Below are 23,095 nucleotides of genomic sequence, written 5' to 3' on the forward strand. Positions count from 1 at the left end.
AAGTAGTTGGCATAATTTGAAGAGTTAGTTGATTGTGAATCTACACTTGAATGTTTTCACTTGAAATGTATAAGAAAATCAGTATATGCATTAAAGACCATCCTCCTTTCACTGCGATTTTAATATTTGTGAGAGAAAATAAAATTTCATCTGGACCTTTAAGTAAAGAAGTTAAGAAAGTATGAGGACTAGTCATATTTGTTTGGGCCAAAAATTCTGATGAACTTCATCTAAATGTTTAAATGAAATGGTTTCTTAATTATCTATATAGCAGGTGTTGGAATAGTGTTGTTTTATTCAATGTCGCTTCATTGTAATGTTGGTGAGAAGGAAAAAAACAAAATAATGCCCAGCCTAGGTCACTGTCTGTAGAGTTTATACATTCTCCAAGGGTTTTCTCCGGGGACTCTGATTCCTCCCACACCCGAGAGATGTGCATTGAGGTGAGCTGGAGGGTCCCGGTCTGAGTGAGAGTGGGTGTGGGTGTGGGTGTGGATGATGTGCCTGTGATGAAGGGCCTCCTGTTCAGAGGGCTCCTTCTGGGGCCCTGAGCTGCTGGGATCAGTTCTGGTCACTCAGAACTGGAATAAGTGGCTTGGAGAGTCATCCTCTTGCTTGTTTCTAATAACTTTCTTAAATGTATAGTTCTCATTTACCTCAACTTATAATATCAGAACTGTTTTAGGTCTCTGTTTCGAGGTTTGGTGATGTTTTTGTGACCGGAAGTGTGCCATAGGAACTTAAAAAATATGTGGCTGACTAGAATATGTAGTGCAAGTGTGCCATAGGAACTTAACAAAAAATATGTGGCTGACTAGAATATGTAGTGCATAGGTAACTCCTTTGAGTGCTAGGAAAGAGCTAGATACATGAATAAAGGGATCTAGAAATCTTTCTTAAGGGCCTAAAGTAGACTTAAACATTCAAAGATAGGTGACTTCTGTGCCGTTAGGATATGGGAAATGAGCCTCATGATGATCTAGTAATTTGGGGCTTATTCCAAATTGTCCAAACCTGTCACCATTCGCATTTTTCACTCATTAAGAAATCTGAAGTTCAACAGAGGAGGAAGGAGGGTGAATTGGAGTTAAAATTATTTCAGGAATTCTGTCCTGCTTTGATCTGGGTTGCCTTCTGTGGACCTTACCTGAATAAACGTTAAATATCATTTGACAGCTAAGCTTGTTTTGATGTTGCAGACAATGGGGGTTTCATTTTATTCAAGTGAAATCTACATGGAACGGCACATTTTTCCTTGACTGTGGAGAAAAGTGGATGGCAACTTGGAGGAAGAGAAACGAGCCATCAAGGCTTGTTGCTGGGCGAGCCCAGAGGTGTTGGAATGGAGGAAAAGGCACGCAAAAGCACGGGGTCCTGCATACTTTTGGGGATGGAAGGTCACCTGGCTGAGGTCACCTGGCCTGCAGACTCCCGCTGTGCGCGGGGATTTATTTTTGCAGTTCTGAGGCTTTTCCTTAGAGACAGCTGCAGGGAACAGAGGGTGGGACTTGGCACCAAACCCTCTCCAAGACCAGGGAGGGCCCATCTGAGTAACATATTTGGATCTTGCACAAGACTTTGGATGAAAAAGACTTTAGTGTGTGGAATAACAACGTTTAACAATCATTGTATTCAGGGTCCCCCCCGCTCTCCCCCCCAAGCCCTTACCCCAGGAGTATTGCAGAATTAGGAGAAGAAATACCTAAGGATGGATGCTCCTGAGCTAGTCTCATGCGTGCATGCGTATTTGTGGCGCTCCTGCAAGTACCACCGAAAGTGCTTTGTCAGTATCCCAGAGTGGCTAGAATGAGCCACATGGCAACCTGGAAAGGGATGCCGGTTTTCTTGTCAGTTGGAGGGAAATGAGTCAATTACAGTTGGCACTTAATAAGTTTTTAATATGCTCAGCATGTGTTCCAAATAGAATTATCAAGAAATGACAAGCTTCTCTTTTCCACCCACATTACAGAACTAGATACAGGCATCTGAGGGATGAGTTAACCATTTATGATTTTTGTTTCCAAAGATAGGTACTGTGTTTCAAAAATCTTTGGAGGAATAACTGCAAGGAGACACAAAGGCTGGGACAGTGGGAGCTGATGGCTCGGGCTTGAAGGAAGCAGAGAAAAAGGAAACCCACTGCTCAGAACTCTGCCCTTTGATTGTTAGCGAGGGCAGTAACGTGTGCAAGGGGAGCCATAGCCAGGCCCAGCACAGGAGCAGAGCGGGCTCTGGGGCTCACAGAATGAGTGACTAGGAAGCCATATGCTGCAGAACATTCTGCAATATTCCAGCATTCTGAGGCTTGTATGCTCATGGCCAAGGTCCCAAGGCAGAAGTGAGGTTCTGAAGCCCCCTGCCTGGGAGAGCTGGCTGAAATTCCTGGCTTTTGAGCAGTCTTTTCTACCGAATGCTGACCAAGAGAGGACTTGAGTTCCCTTGGAAGGTTGGAACTCAGGTGACCAACCCACCCATGTTTGCCTGGGACTTTCCTGGCTTTAGCACTGAAAGTCCTATGTCCTGGAAACCCCCTCATTCCCAGGCAGACTGGAATGAATAGTCAGCCTAAGGCGTGGTTTTCAACCTTCCTAATGCTGCGACCCTTTAATACAGTTTTTCATGTTGTGGTGACCCCCGACCATACAATTATTTTAGTTGCTACTTCATAACTGTGATTTTGCTACTGTTATGAATTGTAATGTAAGTATCTGTGTCTTCTGATGTCTTAGGCTCTACAGCAGCGGTTCTCAACCTGTGGGTCGCCTAAGACCATTGGAAAACACAGATACTTACATTACGATTCATAACAGTAGCAAAATCACAGTTATGAAGTAGCAATGAAAATAATTGTATGGTTAGGGCTCACCACATGAAGAACTGTATTAAAGGGTCGTGGCATTAAAAAAGCTGAGAACCACTGTCCTAAGGAAATAAGAGCCACACGCATTGACTGGGTATTTCAGTAACAAACCACAACAAAAGTCAGCGGCTTACAACAGCTGCCATTTTATTTGCTCACCGTTTTGCACTCTCGGTTGGGTTCAGCAGGGCAGGTTTTCTGCTCGCCTTCTTCAAGGCGATTGGTATGGCTGCATTCAGCGAGTGGTTCCGCTGGAGGCTGGGCTCAGCTGGGACGCAGAGACACGTGGGCCATGTTCTCTGTCCAAGTAACCTCAGGGCCTCTTCCTTCCCAAGTGCCTCTTTATAGCCGGGACGCTGAATGTCTACATAGAGGTGCAGGGCTCTTCAGAGTGCAAATCCTGCTTGCCTTCTTAGCCTTAGGCCTGGAACAGGCACAGCGTAATTCCACCAGATCTTATGGGTCAAGCCAGTCACAGTGCCATGCTAGCATCAGAGCGGAGGACTGTACAAGGTGTGACTCCCGAGGGGCAGTTCATAGGGGGCTACCGATGTAACAGTCTGTTCCAGGGGTGCAGGTGCTCACAGGGACTCCCAGGGGGCTGATGCACCCTAACCTATTTGCTAGGAAACCTTCCTTGCTCTCCTTATACTCTCAGAGAGAACAGAATATGAATGGCTTGACTGTTTTTTTTTTTGTTTGTTTTTTAATATATTTTATTGATTTTACACAGAGAGGAATTGAGAGGGACAGAGAGTTAGAAACGTCGATCGACCAGCCGCCTCTTGCACACCCCCCACTGGGGATGTGCCCGCAACCAAGGTACATGCCCTTGACCGGAATCGAACCTGGGACCTTTCAGTCTGCAGGCCGACGCTCTATCCACTGAGCCAAACCGGTCCTGGCGGCTTGACTGTTTAAAAAAAAAAAAAAAAAAAAAAAAAAAATATATATATATATATATATATATATATATATATATATATATATATATATATATATATATATATTGATTTCAGAGAGGAAGGGAGAGGGAGAGAGAGAAACATCAATGATGAGAGGGAATCATTGATCGGCTACCTCCTACACAACCCCCATTGGGGAATACCATCTGGGCATGTGCTCTGACCACAAACCGAACTGTGACTGCCCTCCCGCCCTCCTCCCCCATTCATAGGTGATGTCACCCACGGAGCCACGCCTGCAGGCATGACTAGTTTGACAATCAGAGCCCTCAAGAGCTGTAGGTTGGTGGAGGGCAAGTTTATCCCCATCATTCCTATTTCTGCTAAGCATAGAGCAGAGGATGGTACATCTCTTTTAGGTTTCTAGAAGGTTTGCAAGAAGCAACAGGTTGGAGGCCTAGGTTGACACTAAAAGGCCCGGGACGGACTCTTGCCTTGCACGCAGCACGCACCGGGGAGTGAGTGCCTCTGTCAGGGTCTCTGCTCAGGGCAGGGGTTACAGAGATCACCGAGGCACAGCACCTTCTCAGCATGGAACCTGCTCACCCAGGCCCCACGTCTTGTCTTAAGGTTTAAATGAATGCCGAAACCGGTTTGGCTCAGTGGATAGAGCGTCAGGTTGGATCTGGGCAAGGGCATGTACCTTGGTTGCGGGCACATCCCCAGTGAGGGGTGTGCAGGAGGCAGCTGATGGATGATTCTCTCTCATCGATGTTTCTAACTCTCTATCCCTCTCTCTTCCTCTCTGTAAAAAATCAATAAAAAATATTTAAAAAAATAAAAAATAAATAAATGAGTGCCAATATCGGCCCTCCTCTCAGTCCCCTCTACCTGCCTCTCTCCTGCCGCTCTGACCCCTGCACGGCCAGGTTTCCCAGCAGCTCCCCTGAGCAGTGCCTCCCTGGAAGGCCAGGTCCATTCCTTCTTCTCAAACAGGGAAGGTGAGGGTGCACTGGCCAGAGAGGCCCAGCGGGTACTCCTAGGAGACCAGCCCTGCCCCCTGCACTGCAGAGCAGCTCCAATCCTGCTGGATCCCACTCCCCCTGCCTTTACCTTTCTTCCCCCCACCCCCCCAACCTGGAGAGAATTGGACCCCTTCCCACCGCCCCCCCAAACTCCGCCTTAAAGCAATCCCTGAGCTGCCTGCAGGCTGTGGGGCTGTCGCTGGCTTCATCCCCTTTCTCTTCCTGCCCCTTCCTCCATCCCTGTGGGCGCTATCTGGTAATTTTGACTATCAGACCCCTTCCTCCGTGTCCTCTCCACACCCTGCCTGGCGTAGCCTCCAGTCCTGGCTCTGTCGCTTTAAGCCGGGTCCCCGCCGCCGCGCCGCTCCCTGATCGCTCCGGGAGCTCCCGCCGCCGCTCCCGCACCTCCCCTCCCGCTCCTCCAGCTCTCGCGCTGCTCCTCACCCTCCTCCTCCTCCTCCTCCTCCTCCTCCTCCTCCTCCTCCTCCTCCTCCTCCTCCTCCTCCTCCTCCTCCTCCTCCTCCTCCTCCTCCACCTCCTCCTCCTCCTCCGGCCTCCCCCCCTCCTCCCCATCACCGCCGCAGCCGCCCCGCGCCAGCTGCTCGAAGCCCGGGGACCCGCAGGCAGCCATGGCCGACATCAAGACGGGCATCTTCGCCAAGAACGTGCAGAAGCGAATCAACCGCGCGCAGGAGAAGGTCAGACCCGGCGGCGGTGCGGGCGGTGCGGGCGGCGGGGCCGCGGCGGCCGGGAAGCGGAGGGAGGAGGCCCGGCGGCGGCGGGGCAGGGCCGCCGGGGGCGCGGGGACGCGGGGACGCCCTGCGCTGCGCCGCCCGCGGGGACTGCGGCGAGGCGCCCTGGCGGATCCGGGCGCTGCGGGCGCTGCGGGCGCTGCGGGCGCTGCGGGCGCTCCGGGCGCTGCGGGCGGGAGGCGCTGCGCCAGGGGAGCTCGACCCGGTCCCCGGGCCCCGGGCGCGGGGTCTGCGGAGCCTCCCGTTCCCGCGCCCCCCGCGCGGCTGGGCCGGCAGCGCCGCCCGCTCTCCCGGCGGCGGCCGCGCGGCCAGAGCCGGTGCGAAGGTCGCCGCCACCCCGGGCTGAGCGCATCCGCCTCCGGAGCCCGCGCCCCGCGCCCCGGAGCCACCGCTAGGGATGCGCCCGCAGGCTCTGGCGGGAGGTTGCAGCAGACAGCTGTCCTTTCTCTGGGGGATTCACTGGTCACTGAGCGCGGCAGGCAGAAACGAACCCGTTAGCCCAGCAGACACCCCCAAATCTGTGTGGATCCGTAGGACTGGCCGGGGAGTGAGCCCTGGAGTTCAGCGCATACCTGCATGCGTGCACACTCTCCCTTCTGAGGCCAGTGACCTTCTCTGGAAGGTCAGAAGTACATGTGACCTGAGCCTAACAGTTCTTCTTTGCACATTTTTGTGCAAAGAAGGACGTTTTGTTAAGAAACCTGTATTGCACGGGTTGGTTCCCGAGACCCTCAGTCGCGTGGCCACGTTGGATGGTTTGTTTTTCTCACCCAGGGATGTGCACACATGGATCCCAGGATCGTTCTGCACAGCCCTGAGCGGCGGGAGAGGGACTGATGGGATCGGGCACAGGCTGGCCTGGCTGCCCAGACACTTCTTATAACGAAGACCTTCGGGGCCCTGAGGTCCTCGTCCGTGTCCCGAGCAAAGGACGCTCCTATGGCAGCTGGAGCGATGTACTTGAAAATGAACTTCATGGTTTCGGTCAGTCCCACTGTGGCAGGATGCTCCATCCCCGGGACGCTGGGTGTCTAGCACTTTGCTGTTTTACGGAAAGTCAGATGTACTGCCCTGCTCTGTGACAGGCTGGGCTGCCCCCCACTTCCTGCTGACCTAGAAGCTGGGCGGAATGGGGCGCTGGTCCCTTGGCCTGTCTGTGGGCTGAGTGAGACTGGGTGGCTGCCTCTAGCCCCTCCCTGCGCACATGCACACTCTCAGTGCAGTAAGAGGATTGCATTTCTTTTAATATCTAGCCCAGCTCAGCCTGCACTAGCCGCGGTCCTCTCCCGCTGCTCCTTCAGCTCTTGAGTTAGCAAGGTGCCTGCCCCCTTCTAGTCCCCAGTTTCTTGTCCCAGAAGTAGCCAGGATCAACTGGGACCTGAGCCAGGTTTTGTCATTTTATTTATTTTTTTCACACTGCATTTTCCCACTTGTGGGTATTTCCCCTGTCCCTCCGAGTACCTAACTTGAATCTTTGGTCTGAAGCTTTTCATTGAATCCACTTCCCATCTGTGAAGGAATTTAGTGATACAGCCTGCTTTTCACATGTTATTTCTTAATCTAGGTCACCAGCTGTCAATATGCCCAAAATAAATGAAAAGAAAACGTTACGTGTCTTTACAGAGCCCCTATGAATTGTTGAAAACTCGCTTCTTCGTTAGGAAGGTTACCTGTGTATCGTGATTGCCGTTGTGGCCGGGAGTGTTCCGTGGGCGTGGGGGTAGGGAGCCTTGCACAGGGCTTCTTCATTGGCAGAAGTTGCTGATGAAAAGTGCCCGTGGCACCTCCTTTGGGGGCTAAGACACCAAGAGGCTGGGAATATAGGGTCTGCCTTTGGGTAAGTCTTGTGCCCTTCCCCTGCCTCTTCAACGTGAGGGGAAGGGGCATGTGGGAAGCCACGGAAGGGAGCCCAGCCAAGCCCAGCCAAAGGAAGCTACTGGAGAAGGGAAAGCACAGTGTGGTGCAGGTTTCACTAGACATCACCCCGGTGGTTCCTTCTTTTTGCATTTTTGTCTCCTCCTCTTCTTCGCGCACAGACATTACTCCATCATAATAACTGTCTGCCACATATGGTCTTAAAACCCGTTCTCCTTGTTTTTACAACCAAAGGTTCTGAAAAGAGAGTCCACTCCCTGGGCTTTCTCATTATCTGTGCTCTCCCTAACAGCTTGCATGATTTTAGTTTCAAGTGCACGAGTGCAACTACTCTGAGAGGCTTTTAATGAATTTGAAATACATATTTTTTTTCTATTGAAAAATCCATAAAAGTTCACTGGAGACAGAATGAAATATACATATAGGCAAAAACAAAACAAAACAACAACAACCCTGCAACAAATTAGGCCATTCATAATTCTACCACCCAGGGATTTCACTATCATTTGATGTGCATCCTAGTAGATCTTTTCCCATGTGTATATTTATACAACCAAAGTGTAGACTTCTACTACAGTAGTTCCCCCTTACTCTCAGTTTTGCTGTGTATGTTTTCAGTTATGGTACCCATGGTCAACCACACTCTGAAAATATTAAAAATGGAAAAATTCCAGAAATAATCCATAAGTTTTATCTCAGACGTTATGGTGGGTATTGTGATAAAATCTTATCTTTCTTCTCCGTCTTGCTCGTGATGTGAACCATCCCTTGGTCTGGTGTCTCTAGCTGTGTACACGGTATCACAGTGCTTGTGTTCAAGGAACCTCTATTGTCTGAAAGTCAGTAGTAGCCCTAACACTATGTCACAATGCCAACATCATCCACCTCACTTCATCATCACAAGAAGAGAAAGTGAGTATCTATCTATCTATCTATCTATCTAAAATCTAAGTGACTGTTATGATGAACGACTGTAAGGCCAGTCAACGGGTCAGGATAAGCAGAAGTGGAGCTGGCTCCTCCTCAGCTGCCTGCCACTTTGGCCACAGGCGAGGATCAGGCTGAAACCCAGCAGTTTGACATCGCCCGAGGAGTCCCCAATTGTGAGAGGGCACAGAGGGACCCCACCCATGCATGAATCTGGGCCTCTAGTAGTACATCAGATATTTTGAGAGAGATTAGATTCACATGACTTTCATTACAGAACCTACCTAATAAAAGAGCAACGTGCTAATTGACCATATCTTCGCACCCACCAACCAATCAGAAGTGAGTATGCAAATTAACCCAACAAAGATGGTGGGTTAATTTGCATATACAGGTGCCAAGCAGCAGGGGGTGGGGGGGTGACATGCATCCCACACCACCCCAGCTGCTCTGGGCTTCTGGGCAGTGTGGGAAGGTGGAAAGGCGGCTCCAGCCAGAGCAAAGGTGGTGCCAGCAAAGGAAGGCCCATTCTTGCATGAATCTTCATGCATCTGGCTTCTAGTATTGTTATAATTGTTTTAGTATTAGTTTTTGTTATTAATCTCATTCTGTGCCTAATTTTTATTTTATTTTATTTAAAAAAATACATTTTATTGATTTTTTTTACAGAGAGGAAGAGAGAGGGATAGAGAGTTAGAAACATCTATGAGAGAAAATCATCAATCAGCTGCCTCTTGCACACCCCCTACTGGGGATGTATCTGCAACCAAGGTACATGCCCTTTTCTGGAATCGAACCTGGAACCTTTTAATCCAAAGGCTGATGCTCTATCCACTGAGCCAAACCGGTTTTGGCTGTGCCTGATTTTTAAATTAAAATTTATCATTGGTAGGTATATATAGAAAAAAAGCCCAGTATATATAGGGTTCAGAACTGTCCTCGATTTCAGGCCTCCACTGGGTGTCTTGGAATGTATCCTCCATGAATTAGGAGGGAATACTATATATGGTTTTGTAAGCTGTTTATTTCATTTAATAATCATGAACATTCTTTAATACATGTATATTTTCAATCAACATTTTATTTTTTAAAATACACTTTTATTTATTTCAGAGAAAAAGGGAGGAGAAAAAGATAGAAACTTTAATGATGAGAATCCCCTGCTGAGGACTGAGCTTGCAACCCAGGCATGTGCCCTGCCTAGCAGTTGAACTGTGACCTTCTGGCTCATAGGTCGATGCTCAACTAATGAGTGACACTGGCTGGGCTCAATCAACATCTTAGATGACTGAATAGTATTGGAATGTATAGATTTTATTGAATCCCTTATATTTTGGACATTCTGTTTCCACCATTCCTCTTTATAAATACGTACAAATCAGTGAGAACATGAGTAGGGGAAATGTATGCATACACCTTAAGCATCTCCTTAAGTAAATTTCTAGAAGAATTATTGTTTCAAAGGTACACTCATTTTTATTATAGTTATATTAGATTAGGGTTATTCTCAATTGCCACACCCCAGCATGCTGGTTCTCCAGTCTTCTCAGCTCTTCATTAGTGATCTGTTGTCTCCATACTTGCACATATGCCCACAGCTTCCCCTCCCCAAGATTTCTTATGCTGTCAGGATCCTAAAGTTAGGATTTTATCAAACATCGTACCTAGAGTTATTCATTCCGTTCCACTCCACTCTATTCCATTTTTAAGAAAATGCTCATGTGGGTATACTAGATTGATTTCAAGCCTGCAATTTGAAAACCATTATCCTGAAGGAACTCTGGCATCCTTTTCTATGTAAGTTGGCTTTCTTTTGAACCATTTTGTCCATCCAAGGATGTGTGTACGTGTGTACATGTTTGTGTGTGTGTGTGATTAAGTTTCAGGAAATAGTGATGACTATCACTTTAATTTTGCATAATACTATGTATATAGTCTTATAACAGTCTTCCATTGGTAAATTCTTTGAACTCTATGATGATGGCACTTTCAAAAAATAATGTGAGGTACTTTGGAGGTGGTGAGTATAGGAGGGAAAGGATGTTTTAAAAAATATGTTGTTCTGACTTTTTAAAGTTGGGGATTTCTATTTTACTGTTTGGGTTTTTTGTTTGTTTGTTTGTTTGTTTGTTTTGTTTTGTTTTTGTTTTTTTCCTAGCCATTTACACTAGGGGGCATCTGAGTAGAACTCCAGAGGAAATAAGTGGGCTGTGGAGTTCTGTGAAGGGGATAACAGATGTAAAGATTTCTTGTGTTGTGGATATAATCTTCCAGATATTCTCAATAATAGCTGACATTTGCATAATGAAAGTGCCATCATCATAGAGTTCAAAGAATTTACCAATGAAAGACTGTTATAAGACTATATACATAGTATTATGCAAAATTAAAGTGATAGTAATCATTATTTCCTGAGAATACATCATGGGCCAACTTTTAATGTAGAGGTCCTTAAACTTCATTCTTATTAATTCAAAATACAAATTTAAGTGTAGTATTTAAGTGGATGTACTTCCTGAATGCGAATTTCTTATTAGGAATGATGTTGGATAAAGCTATGGATGAGATCTTAGTTTTGAAATAGTTGCTATGATATAATCATATATCACATTTGATTACCCTGAAGCTACTTAGAACAGATGTAAAAAAATCAGCAAACCACCATTTTGGTCATTTCCATCTTATTCTCATATAGGTATTTAGTTGAAAGTTTATTTCAGAAGTGGAAAGAACCTTAAAGTGCTTATAATGATTTAATAAAATACACATGGGCCCATGCATAGATGCAGTTTTGTTATGGCATCTAATGCTTCTTGAATAAAGGATGCTAAATGTGCATACTCTAATAGTTGTGTATTCCAGTGTGAAGTCAATCTGGTAGAATCAATTCATTCGAGCCATTTATTAAGAATTTAATGTGTGAAAGGCACTTGCTAGGTACTTGTAATAAGCAGCCAACATGGATATTGAGCATAGAGACCAGTAAGAGTTACAAAACTTTGGACATAGTAGCTACATAGTTATTAATGAAAAATCATAATGAAAAGTTCTGGGTAAAGTTTCCCCTTGACATGGCGGCAGGACACTGGTTTAGAGCTGACTTGCTCTCTGAATTGTTGGTTATACAAAGATCCTTTTGCACAACCACAGAGAACTCCAACCCAGTCTGCTTTCATGGATTTGTAGGATCTCTTATCTTAAGCCATCAGAAATTAAAAATAAAAATGAAAGCCCTTATAAAATTCTTAAATGTCACACATCTAGAAAGATTAGTTTGTCTGTAAAAGATTTAATTTTGCTTGGATTCCCAACCTTTAATGAGAGAGAGGGAGAGAGAGAGAACACACACACACACACATAGTAACAGCTGGCATCAACTTGACTTAATTATGTTGTGGGCATGAACTTGATTATCTTGCAGGCAGTTGGTCTTGAATGTAGGAATAATCTGGTTAGTGATTTGTGGCTTAGAAAGAACCTTACATTTGACAAGGACTCTTCTGCAGCACAGCCTCTTCTACTGGCTAATGGTTGCTAACAGTTGAATAACATAGACAGTTCTAGAAGAATCTTCCATGTTGTGGTAGCACAGCCCAGAACAAAGTGGCACCTTTTATATGCCCTATAATTCCTCAATATTTGAGACATTTGTACAAGAAATCCTGCCTCTTTAACCCACACACTTCTGTAGCACACTGTCAACTTCCTGCCTGCTCTCTGTCTAGTGGGGTCTTCTCTGAGTCTCTAGGAAGATGTGTCCAGAGTTTTCTTCCCACCTCTCTAGGAAATGCTGTGAGCAGGGGGCCCGCCAACATTTCGAAACAATGGAGAGGGCTCTCCTGAGACATATGTGGGGCCTTAGTTGCTCTTGTCAAGCATAGAGAATGAATCTAGAGATTGTATGACTCCAGGGAAGTGTTTCCTTAAACTGTAATTAGGACTATTTGGGGAGCGGGTGAGTTAAAATGCAGATTCCTGGGCCTAGTTACATATTTACCAGAATTTCTTAAGTAAGTACTTGGAAATATGCATTTTTAGTATGCCCCTCTGGTAATTCAAAAGCTTAATGAAGTTTGTAAAGCACACTGCTTTCGGAATGGGGGCTTTGTTGAGATTTGTGGTGGCTGTGAGTTGCTAGGTCCATGAGTTGCTAGATCCACGTCAGGGTGGTAATATGAAGAGTAAGCTTTCTACCACCCAGTGTTTAGACATTTATCTGCAGTGCAGGAAAGAGAAGAAGGTGAAAAGCAGTGTTCTTATGGAATACTCAAAAATACCCATAATCTGATAAGAAGAAGAAATAAAAGGCATTCAAATTGGAAAAGAAGTAAAACATCCTTATTTGCAGATGACATGATACTGTACATTGAAAACCCCAAAGACTCCATAAAAAAAAAAAATGACTAGATTTAATAAATGAATTTGGCAATGTAGCAGGATACAAAATTAACACCCAGAAATCTATGGCCTTTTTATACACCAATAATGAACTTACAGAAAGAAAGACTAAAAGTAAATAAATAAAACACACACAATCCCATTGACCATTGCACCAAAAAAAATTTAGATACTTAGGAATAAACTTAACTAAGGAGGTAAAAGACCTGTACTTGGATAACTACAGGACATTGAAAAGGAAGACTTATTAGTAAACAAATGGAAGAGCATACCATGTTCATGGATTGGTAGAATCAACATCATTAAAATGTCCATATTACCTATAGCAATCTACAGTTTCAATGCAATCCCCATTAAAATTCCAACAGCATATTTCAAAGACCTAGAACAAACTCACCAAAAATTCATATGGAATAAAATAAGACCCTGAATAGCCTCAGCAAACCTGAGAAAGAAGAACAAAGTTGGAGGAATCACAATACTAGATATCAAAATGTATTACAAAGCCATGGTTCTCAAAGCTGCCTGGTACTGGCACAAGAGCAGACATATAGACCAATGGAACAGAACAGAGAACCCAGAAATCGACCCTAGCCATTATGCTCAGTTAATATTTGACAAATGAGGCAAGAGCATACAATGGAGTCAAGACAGTCTCTTTAATAAATGGTGCTAGGAAATTTGGTCAGATATATGCAAAAAAATGAAACTAGATCACCAACTTACACTACACATAAAATCAAACTCAAAATGGCTAAAGGACATAAATGTAAGACAGGAAACCATAAAAAAATCTTTGAAGACTACATAGGCAGCAAAATATCAGACATATGTTGTAGCAATGTCTTTACCGATACAGCTCCTAGGGCCATGGTCTGCAAACTGCAGCTTGCGAGCCACATGCGGCTCTCTGGCCCCTTGATTGTGGCTCTTCCAGAAAATATCAGGGCAAGTCTATTTTGAAGAAGTGGTGTTAGAAGAAGTTCAAGTTTAAAAAATTTTGCTCTCAAAAAAAATTTCAATCATTGTACTGATGATATTTGGTTCTGTTGACTGATGAGTTTGCCGATGACTAGACTAAGGTGTTGCATAGATTAGCAATATGATTTCAGAGAGGAAGAGAGAGGAGAGAGATAGAAACATCAATGATGAGAGGATCATTGAATATCCCCCACTGGGGACCAAGCCCCAACTCAGGGCATGTCCTATGCTCTGACCTGGAATGGAACCTTGACCTCCTGGTTCATAGGTTGATGCTCAACCACTGAGCAACACCAGCTGGCTGGCTGATCCTTTTTAAAATTTTTATCTCCATGTTTATGTTTCCTATCTTTTTGGTGATATTCCCATTGAGTTAATCTATTATTTCCCTAAATTCGCTGAGCATTCTTATAACCAATGTTTTGAATTCTGTGTATGGTAGGTTGCTTGTCTCCATTTTGTTAAGTTATTTGTCTTTCATTTGGGATATGTTTCTTTATCTCCTCGTTTTGGCTTTTTCCCTGTGTTTGCTTCTATGTATTAGGTCACATGTGTCAAACACAAGGCCCGCGGGCCAAATCCAGCCCGCCAGGCCTTGCAATGTGGCCCGCACCGCGCTGTCATCACTGCACTCCACTGTCAGTTTATGACATTGTCAGTTTATGACTGTTCAGTAAACCATTCGGCCCGCGATTTAGGCTGGATTTTAGATTTTGGCCCCTTCTCTGATTGAGTTCGACACCCCTATATTAGGTAGATCACTATGTCTCCTAGTTTTGGTGGGGTGACCTTAGGCAGTGGGTATCCTGTGGGGCCCAGTGACACAGCCCCCTTGGTCATCTCAGCAGGAAGCTCCAGGTACCCCTTCCGCATTCTCATCCTCCCATGTGGGCTGTGCGCACCCTCCTGTAGTTGAGCCTTGACTGCTGTTGGCACGTTAATGGGAGGGATGGGCCCCAGGCCATCAGGTGTGAGGACCATTGGAGACTGTAAGAGAGGAGGTGCTGTGCAGGGCCCCATCTCACAGAGCAGAGCGCACTTCAGCAGGACTCTGGTGCCCAATGAGTCTGTTACTTGCATGTTGCTCATAAAGGTGGTTGGGTAATGTGTGGCTGTCGTCTGAAGCTATTTACTGGGTGCAGTGGTTCTGGAGCCTCCTGGGAGGTGAAGGCCAAGGACAGCTGCTTCATGTGCCCTGCTTGGGGCCACCCACCAATGAGCTACAAAGTGATTGGCAGATGGTTACCACTCATGCTGGGCTTGGAGGTGCCAGGGAGAGGCTGAGCTGCAAACTGAGACTAATACCTGGAAGTGGAATTACTGATTCATTGGGTTAGGCATTATTTAGTGTCAAGAGATAGTGCCAAAAAGTTTTCTAAAGCAGTGTACCAAATTTGCATTCCTATCAACAATTGTGAGAGTTTAGAAAGCCTCTATCTTCAAATGATAAGTTTGGTGTTGCAAACTAAGTTGTGTATCCCCATAGGACTCATATCCTTTGATGAATGAATGATTTTTATCTTTGTACTTTTTGCACAGAATCATAGGAACTTGCTATCTGATGTGACAGGGAAATGAGATATAAGTAGCCTGGGTCCTTCACACTACAGAACCACTGTCACCTCCTGGGCTACCTACATTAGAACAGTTGTATGACAGCAAAGAGAATTCTATCTCTGTAAAAGCTTCTGTGATTTTTTGGCTTTTATTCCTGTAGCTAAACTTCTGTACCAAGGTTTAGTTTGAACCGTTTGAAAATGCCATTTTTTTGTGAATCAAAAATGGTCAAATATCATAAACTTCATATAGTTCAACGTAAAAACATACAATCATTTGATCATTATTTTGCACCTACTGTCTGCAGATGCATACTGTGAAAGTAGAGAGTGTTTTATGGAGGATGCAAAGATGACTCAGACACGGTGGAAAAATACTCTCAGTACAGAACACAGGATAATGAGCAGGTGCTTGATAACTTAGAAATTATTCAGTTTCTGTCAGTTGAAAAGATTGATCCCTTTAGTTAAGACCTCCTGGGTTAGCATGTAAGATCTTTTCATTCTAATTAGTTGAAAGGCAGCCACCTCAGCAGCCAAATATATCAATGGATGGCCTTGAGGTTTGACCTTGGGTGGTATTTTCACTTGTGTTGTGATGTGAATGGCCCATCTATCCCCATTGTGTCTTGTGCCAGTGGTAGGCACTGATGATGCTGTCAGGGACTGTTTAGAGCTGGTCATGGTACTTTAAAAAGGGCTACTTTTCTTGTATTTTCCAATGAGGCAACTTAGTGCTATATTTATATGTTTTCAATTTTCCTTTAGAATAGGTAGCAAAAGGGATCTAAGTACATATTTCATACATCTAAGTGTCTTGTTTAAACTGGGAAAACCTGGTACATAACATATATTTCTTCTGGTTACATGCAAGTTTGCTAAAGAGGTGCCCCAGACAACAAAATTATGAAGTATTTTGCTCTCCTGTGACTGACTTATTTCAGTTAGTGCCATGGTTGGTAAACTGTGGCTTGCGAGCCACATGCCGCTCTTTGGCCCCTTCATAGTGGCTCTTCCACAAAATACCATGGCCTAGGCGAGTCTATTTTGAAGAAATGGCGTTAGGAGAAGATTAAGTTAAAAAAATTTGGCTCTCAAAAGAAATTTCAATTGTTGTACTGATGATATTTGGCTCTGTTGACTAATGAGTTTGCCGACCATATGGAAAAAAAAATGCCCTATGCCATCTTTTTTTTTGTTGCTTTATTTTATTTCTTTATTTATTTTTTGGTTTTAGGCACTTCTAGGAAGTGGTTTTCATGGCTGTGATAGGGAGGGACCATTGCTTGGAAGCACATTCCTCTGCCCAGGCTCCTGGAACTCTAGGGATGGCCTCGGGCAGTCTCCACGTGCCAGATTATTTCTGACAAAACGCCTAGACATGTTCTGAGTCAATGGCTGCTGCTGCTGAGTCTGGGCAGGAGGGTTTCTGGATCTCATCAAGCATCAGGAGGGAGGAGGGAGCCTAGCAGATGTTTCTCAAGTTGGCTTCGAGGGGCCCTATTTCTGGCACTAAGTGAACAGAAATACAGGACCATCTCTGTGGAAGAAGAGAGTCCTTGCTCATCCAAGGCCCTATGCCTTAGCCCTCATGCGTGCTGCCCCTTATTCCTGCCTGTGCGGACTGTGATACTGTTCACTGGCCCTGGACTCGTTCCTGTTTAAGAATCAGGTCTGAAAGCAGAGGGCTGATTTCAGCAGCCTGCCTCTCCCTCAGCCTTGTAATTTGATGATTAGCCTCTTCTTACTAGACATCTTACCTTCCAAGCGAACGGGGTTGGTGCCAAGAGCCGGTGATGGGTCTTTGACCAAAGCTTGGCTTTTGCTTGAAATAATTCTCTTGGCTTCATGATTATTTACTATTGACTGAATACGGCACAGTTAATACAGTAACAAAAAGAAAATACTCATTCAAGCCGCCCATTATGTTGCTGAGAAAACACACTTAACCTTTCTCGTCACCTGCTTTCCCGCAGGAACGTTCCTAATGCAGGCTTGCCAAGGGGAGCTGGGAAGACTGAGAGAAAATGGTCCTGGCAGGATTTTGATTGTCGATGCAGGTGGGCAAGTGGATTAAGAGGATTTGCTGCTGAAGCATTTTTATTTTGCATAAGAGGGAGGCAAGCAGAACACTTTAATCAGCTGGTCACAGCATCTAGCGACCAGGCCTTCACCTTGACTTATTTGGATGTGGTCCTCATCTCTGGGCCTTCGGTTTGATGTCAGTATTGATAGTTGGTGTTGGAAGTGACAATGAGTGGCATCAGTGTATAGGGGGGTAGGGGAGATACATAACAGAGATAAAACTATCAGCCTCCTTCCCTCCCTCCCTCCCTCCCTCCCTCCCTCCCTCCCTCCCTTTCTCTCTCTCTCTCTCTCTCTCTCTCTCTCTCTCTCTCTCTCTCTCTCTCTCTCTCTTTTATCTGGGGACATTGGGGGAACTGATCAGGATAATAGTTATAGCAGTTGCTACAGAATGGAAAAAGCCTCAACAGAGCTCAGAGTAAAGAATTAGGAAGACAAGGAGCTACTCGGTAAAGAAAAGGTGAAAGAAGGAGGCAAGAAAGGAAATTTATAATTTAACTCGAGGCCCAGTACATGAAATTCATACATGGGGGAAGAGGGGGGAGGTCCTTTTAGCCCACCTGCAAAGATGGCAGCGCCCTGTGCACAGTTAGCATCTGGGCAGAGGCCCACCAGCCTGCCCTCCCTCCCTCTATGGGCCGGGGTGTGCAGGACGCTGGGGGTCATCGCCAGGGCACCACCACCAGGGTCCAGTGCCTGGGCCACTATGGGTGCCACCATCTTTGTGATGGAGTGATGGTTAATTTGCATATTACTCTTTTATTAGATAGGATTTTCACAACAATATTGGGAGATAGAGAGCTTTACACTGACTTTTACAGATGAGAACATTAAGGTGCAGCGATTATAAAGTGGCAAAGAATAAGAACAGCTGGTGTGACCTTGAGGTCGCATCTAGGATGCCTAGGCCATGGATACATGCTCAGACTCCCACAGTCCTGCACACCTTTACAGCTATGTCTTATGCAAGCCAACGCAGGAGCTGTGCACACTGATTTTATGAGTAGCAACAAAAATTGCTTGATTTATATCAGTTTTTGCACCAAAGCAGAAGATAAAAGAAAGTTCTATCTTTTAAGTAATTTTCAAAATGCTTTACAAATAGAGTTTTAAATAGATTTAATGTTTGTAACATTAGAAATTAGTTTCACAAAAGCTTAGATGTTACAAGTCTTAGATCCTTTCGTGATATATGCAATTAAAATAAAGTCCATTACCAGGAAAATGGTGCAAGTTCCTCCTTGTCGCACCCCGCACTTTCATTTTATTGTGCAGTCATGGAAATAGATGACTTAGGAGACACTAGACCATTTTCCAAAGATAGACACAGAACCTCTTGGTTTCTCTCTATCCAGCTAGTTCTTGCTTCACTGGAGGCCCTAAAGGGCCATCTCATACTGCTGCGTTTGACTACTATAGCCTCTTTAATGCTAGCTTGAAATACTGCTTAAAAATACTCTGCCTTCAAAAATTGGAATGCATCATTAATATATAACCCAACGAACATGTAACTATTGTAGTTTTTTGGGTTGTCTGCTTTGGAAATTTCATTACAGTGGAGTTTATAATTAAGAAAATGAAGTCACACCTGTCAAAATGACTATCATCAATAAATCAATAAACAAGTATTAGTGAGGATGTGGAGAAAAGGGAACACTCATGCACTGTGGGTGGGAATGCAGATTGTACAGCTCCTATGTGGAGCTTCCTCAAAAAGTTAAAAATGAAACTGCCTTATGACCCAGTGATTTCACTTCTGGGTATACATAGGAAGAAATCCAAGACACTAATTCAAAAAAAATCTATCCACTCCTGTATTCATTGCAATATTATTTACAATAGCCAAGATATAGAAGCAACCTGAGGTCTTATCAGTAGATGAGTGGTTTAAAAAAGTGGTGGTACTTATATACAGTGGAATGTTACTTGGCCATAAAAAATTATGGAATCTTACCATTTGTAAAAATATGGATGAACCTAGAGGTATTATGCTAAATGAAATATGTCAGACAGATTTTATATATATATATATATATATATATATATATATATATATATATATATGTATAATTTCCCAAATGTGGAATCTAAAGAACAAAATCAACATGCAAACAAACTCGTAGATGCAGAGACCAGACTGATAGCTGCATCTATGGGGGTTAAGGGGCTGCGTGAAAGAGGTAAAGATATTAAGAACTACAAGATGCCAAAACCGGTTTGGCTCAGTGGATAGAGCGTCGGCCTGTGGACTGAAAGGTCCCAGGTTCAATTTCGGTCAAGGGCATGTACCTTGGTTATGGGCCCATCCCCAGTAGGAGGTGTGCAGGAGGCAGCTGATCGATGTTTCTAACTTTCTATCCCTCTCTCTTCCTCTCTGTAAAAAAATCAATAAAATATATTTTTAAAAAAAGAACAAGATGGTAGTTACAAAATAAGTATGGGTTGTAAAGTACAACCTAGGGAATATAGCCAATAACTGTGTAAGGTGCCACGTGGGTACTTGAAATATCAGGGAGACCACTTAGTAAAGTATAGGATTGTTTGACCACTATGTTGTACACTTGAAACTAATACAAGGTAATATTGAATGTAAACTATAATTGAAAGATAAAATTTTAAATAAAAATTCTTTTTTTTTAAAAAAAAGGGGGAATGAAGTGACTTTAAATGCTGGCTAGATTCTTTGGTGTTGGGGGCAGCTTCTATAATTATTTGGGAACTTCAGAAATTAGTAGTGAAATTGAAAAGGTTCGGTTGGTAGGATCCAGGACCTTTTTTGAATGTGTCATTTTTAAGTCATTCTTCCATCAGCATTTACGTACTGAGCCTTTTTGGACACCTTGCTCACTGCACAGTGGCTGTCATGGGAATCGGTGCCATTTGGAAGAGTCAGGGCAGTGCCGTGATTAAAAGTATGGGGTTTCCCAGAGGAACTGAAAACAGGTGTTCCAACAAAAAGTTAGCCATGAATATTCATAGTAGCATAAGTCATGATAGTCAAAGGTAGAAGCAACTCAAATGTCCATCCAATGAGGAATAAATAAAAGTGGTATATACATACAATGAAATATTACTTATCTTAAAAAAGAAATGTGTCCTGAGACATGCTACAACATGAATGAACCTAGAAAAGATTATGCTAAGTGAAAGAAGCCAGATAATAAAAGCAATTTATTGGCTGAGACCATTTATATATATATATATATATATATATATATATATATATATATATGAAATATTCAGTATAGGCAACTCCATGCAGACAGAAAACACATTAGTGGTTGCCAAGGGCTGGGGGGCGGGGGGGTCTCATTGCTTAATGGGTACATTATCTTTTGGGGCGATGAAAATTTTCTGGAACTAGGTAGTGGAGATGTTGGCACACAGTATGAATGTATTTAATGCCACCAAATTGTCTATTTCAGCTAGTTAACATGGTGAATTTCATGTTCTGTGCAGTTAACACGATTTCTTTAAAAAAAAAAAAAAAAAAAAAAAAAAGTATGGGGGATGGAATTGGACTGACCTGGGTTTGAGTTTTGGTTCTACCATTTATTACTTACTGTGTGAGCTTGCGTGTGTTACATAATATCACTGAGTTTCTGTTTCTTCACCTCTTCTCTAAAAGATAGAATTTTCTACACTACCCAGTTGTGAGGCTTAGGTGAGATAGCACATATAAGGGAGAGTGGTAGGCCCGTGGTGATGAAGCTGTTTTTCTAGCGAGGTTTGGCTGCAAATACTCAAAATAGCAATGTTTGGCTCAGTGGATAGAACATCAGCCCATGGACTGAAGTGTCGGCCTGCTGATTCCTGGGATTCGCTGATATTGGCAGGAACACCGCAGAAGTGACGCAGTGTTCTCAGTGTGTTGCGTCAAGGCCTTGGATAGTGTAGTCAACACAATAGTGTTTATCCACATCCTGATTTCTGGAATCTGTGAATAGTTATCTTACCTGGCAGGAGGGGCTTCGCAGATGTGACTAAGTGAAGGATGTTGAGATGGGGAGACTGTTTTGGCATATCCACGTGGGCCCCATGTCCTCACAGGGGTCCTTATAAAAGGGAGAGGGAGGCAGGAGAGGCAGGGCAGGAGATGGGACGAAGGAAACAGAGGTTGGAGGGATGTAGGGCCCTCAGCTAGGGAATGTAGGAGGCTTGCAGAAGTTGCAAGGCCTTAGAGCCCCTGGAAGGATGCAGCTCCCGACACCTTCGTGCTGGACTAACAGAACCCATGTAGCCTTCCATCCTTCCAACCTCTGTTTCCTTCGTCTGGATTTCTGTCTTCCAGAACGAATAATGGATTTGTAGCACCTTAAGCCACTAACTGTGTGGAAACTTATTATAGCAGCAGCAGGAAACGGATACAGAGATCTGCCTAGAAAGCTGGACTCCTAGGTGATGTGGAGAAGGTCTCTGAGGAAGAGGGCCTGGTGACCAGGTCGGGCCTCTGTGGCCCTTGGGATCGGGGGTCCCATCCTCCTCATGGGCTCTGCGGCACAGTCCACTGTTGGCCAGCACGGCGGTCCTGGTCACCCTCAGGCATGTGGCTGTTCTTAACATTTTCCGTCATGGAGAACGCTAGCTGGGGTAGGATGGACAGTGGACTCCAGAAACTCATGCACTGCCTTCACCTGGGTTTTCTTTCGTATCTATGTAGAAAATGTGCTGGCAGTTTCGCATTGATACTTGCAGGTAATCACTTTTGCTTTTGGGATCTAAGTAATACTCTGGGTCGTCTGTAGCTTTCTGATTTTTGTTTGTTTTTGTAGGATGTTAGGATGAGATGGAGATTCAAGAGGGTGAGGAGCCTGCTTGCTCTCCTTGAGGGACTATACTTTTTCTTCCCGAGAGTTGTCAGCAGTGTGAAGAGGCAGCTAGGATTAGCCCATATTCCAAAAGTGGAAGCAGAGACCCGCAGGGCTGGAGTCACTTGCACAAAGTCACACGGTGGAGCCAGGGTCTCAAGGCAGGGCCGTGGGCCTCAGAGGCCCTGGTCTCTCCGCTGCACCACCTGACCTCAGAGAAAGGGGATTATGCTAATGTTTTTAATCCAGCAAACACTTAACAAGCAGTGCTGTGCTCCACACAGTGAAGGGTTGAGAGAATAAACATATGATTAAGAGACAGCTTGGACAATGGATGCAGACAACAGGGGGTGAGGATGAAGGCAGGATGGGGGGGATTGGGAGGACAATGGGGGGAGAAGAACACATTTTTAATACCTTAATCAATAAAGGGGAGGGGGGATGAATGAACAGGGGAAAGAGATAAAAAAAACTTAATTATAAGCACAATGTTACAGATATCAATAAAAATGATCTGACACAGTAAAAAAAAAGAGACAGCTTGTATTTTAACTGTCTTATAAATTTGTTTTTTAGAGCATACCTTTGAGTGGCCTGGCCATGAAATCAATACCTGTTTGATTATTAAAGGGCCCTTAACAAAATGGAATTTAAGTTGAATTGAGCAAAATAAAAAAATAAATGAATTTAAGTGGAAGTATGGCAGAGGTCTCTGGCCTCGTCAGCCGAGGGAGGCTGCTTTCAATGGGGTATTAGTTTAGCCAATCCAGACAGAGGAATGCAGACACCTGCTCCCAGTTAGTGTCAGGAGGAGCTGCGGGACAACTCTCGCCATGGGAGGGGGCCTGCGATGGCAGCTGTGACCTGTGCCTTCGTGTTTGGATGCCTGGCCATTCTCTCCGCACGTCCATCACAACAGGATG

General features: G+C 44.5%; 1 protein-coding gene across 4 annotated transcripts in view; it reads left to right on the forward strand.

Moving 5' to 3' along the window:
- Nucleotides 1-5,311: 5,311 nt before the first annotated feature.
- Nucleotides 5,312-23,095, forward strand: part of AMPH (amphiphysin) — a 117,050-nt gene continuing 99,266 nt past the window's right edge. The window contains exon 1 of one of the 4 annotated variants that reach the window (XM_084896416.1): nt 5,312-5,488. In XM_084896416.1, coding sequence (XP_084752542.1) covers nt 5,420-5,488 — 69 coding nt within the window. In that variant the 5' untranslated portion in view covers nt 5,312-5,419. The remainder of the gene's footprint in view (nt 5,489-23,095) is intronic. The other 3 variants (XM_084896415.1, XM_084896418.1, XM_084896417.1) reach the window with 3 other exon arrangements.

This window comes from Pipistrellus hanaki (genome assembly GCF_964339955.1).
Source record: "Pipistrellus hanaki genome assembly, chromosome: 10".
Taxonomy (NCBI): domain Eukaryota; kingdom Metazoa; phylum Chordata; class Mammalia; order Chiroptera; family Vespertilionidae; genus Pipistrellus; species Pipistrellus hanaki.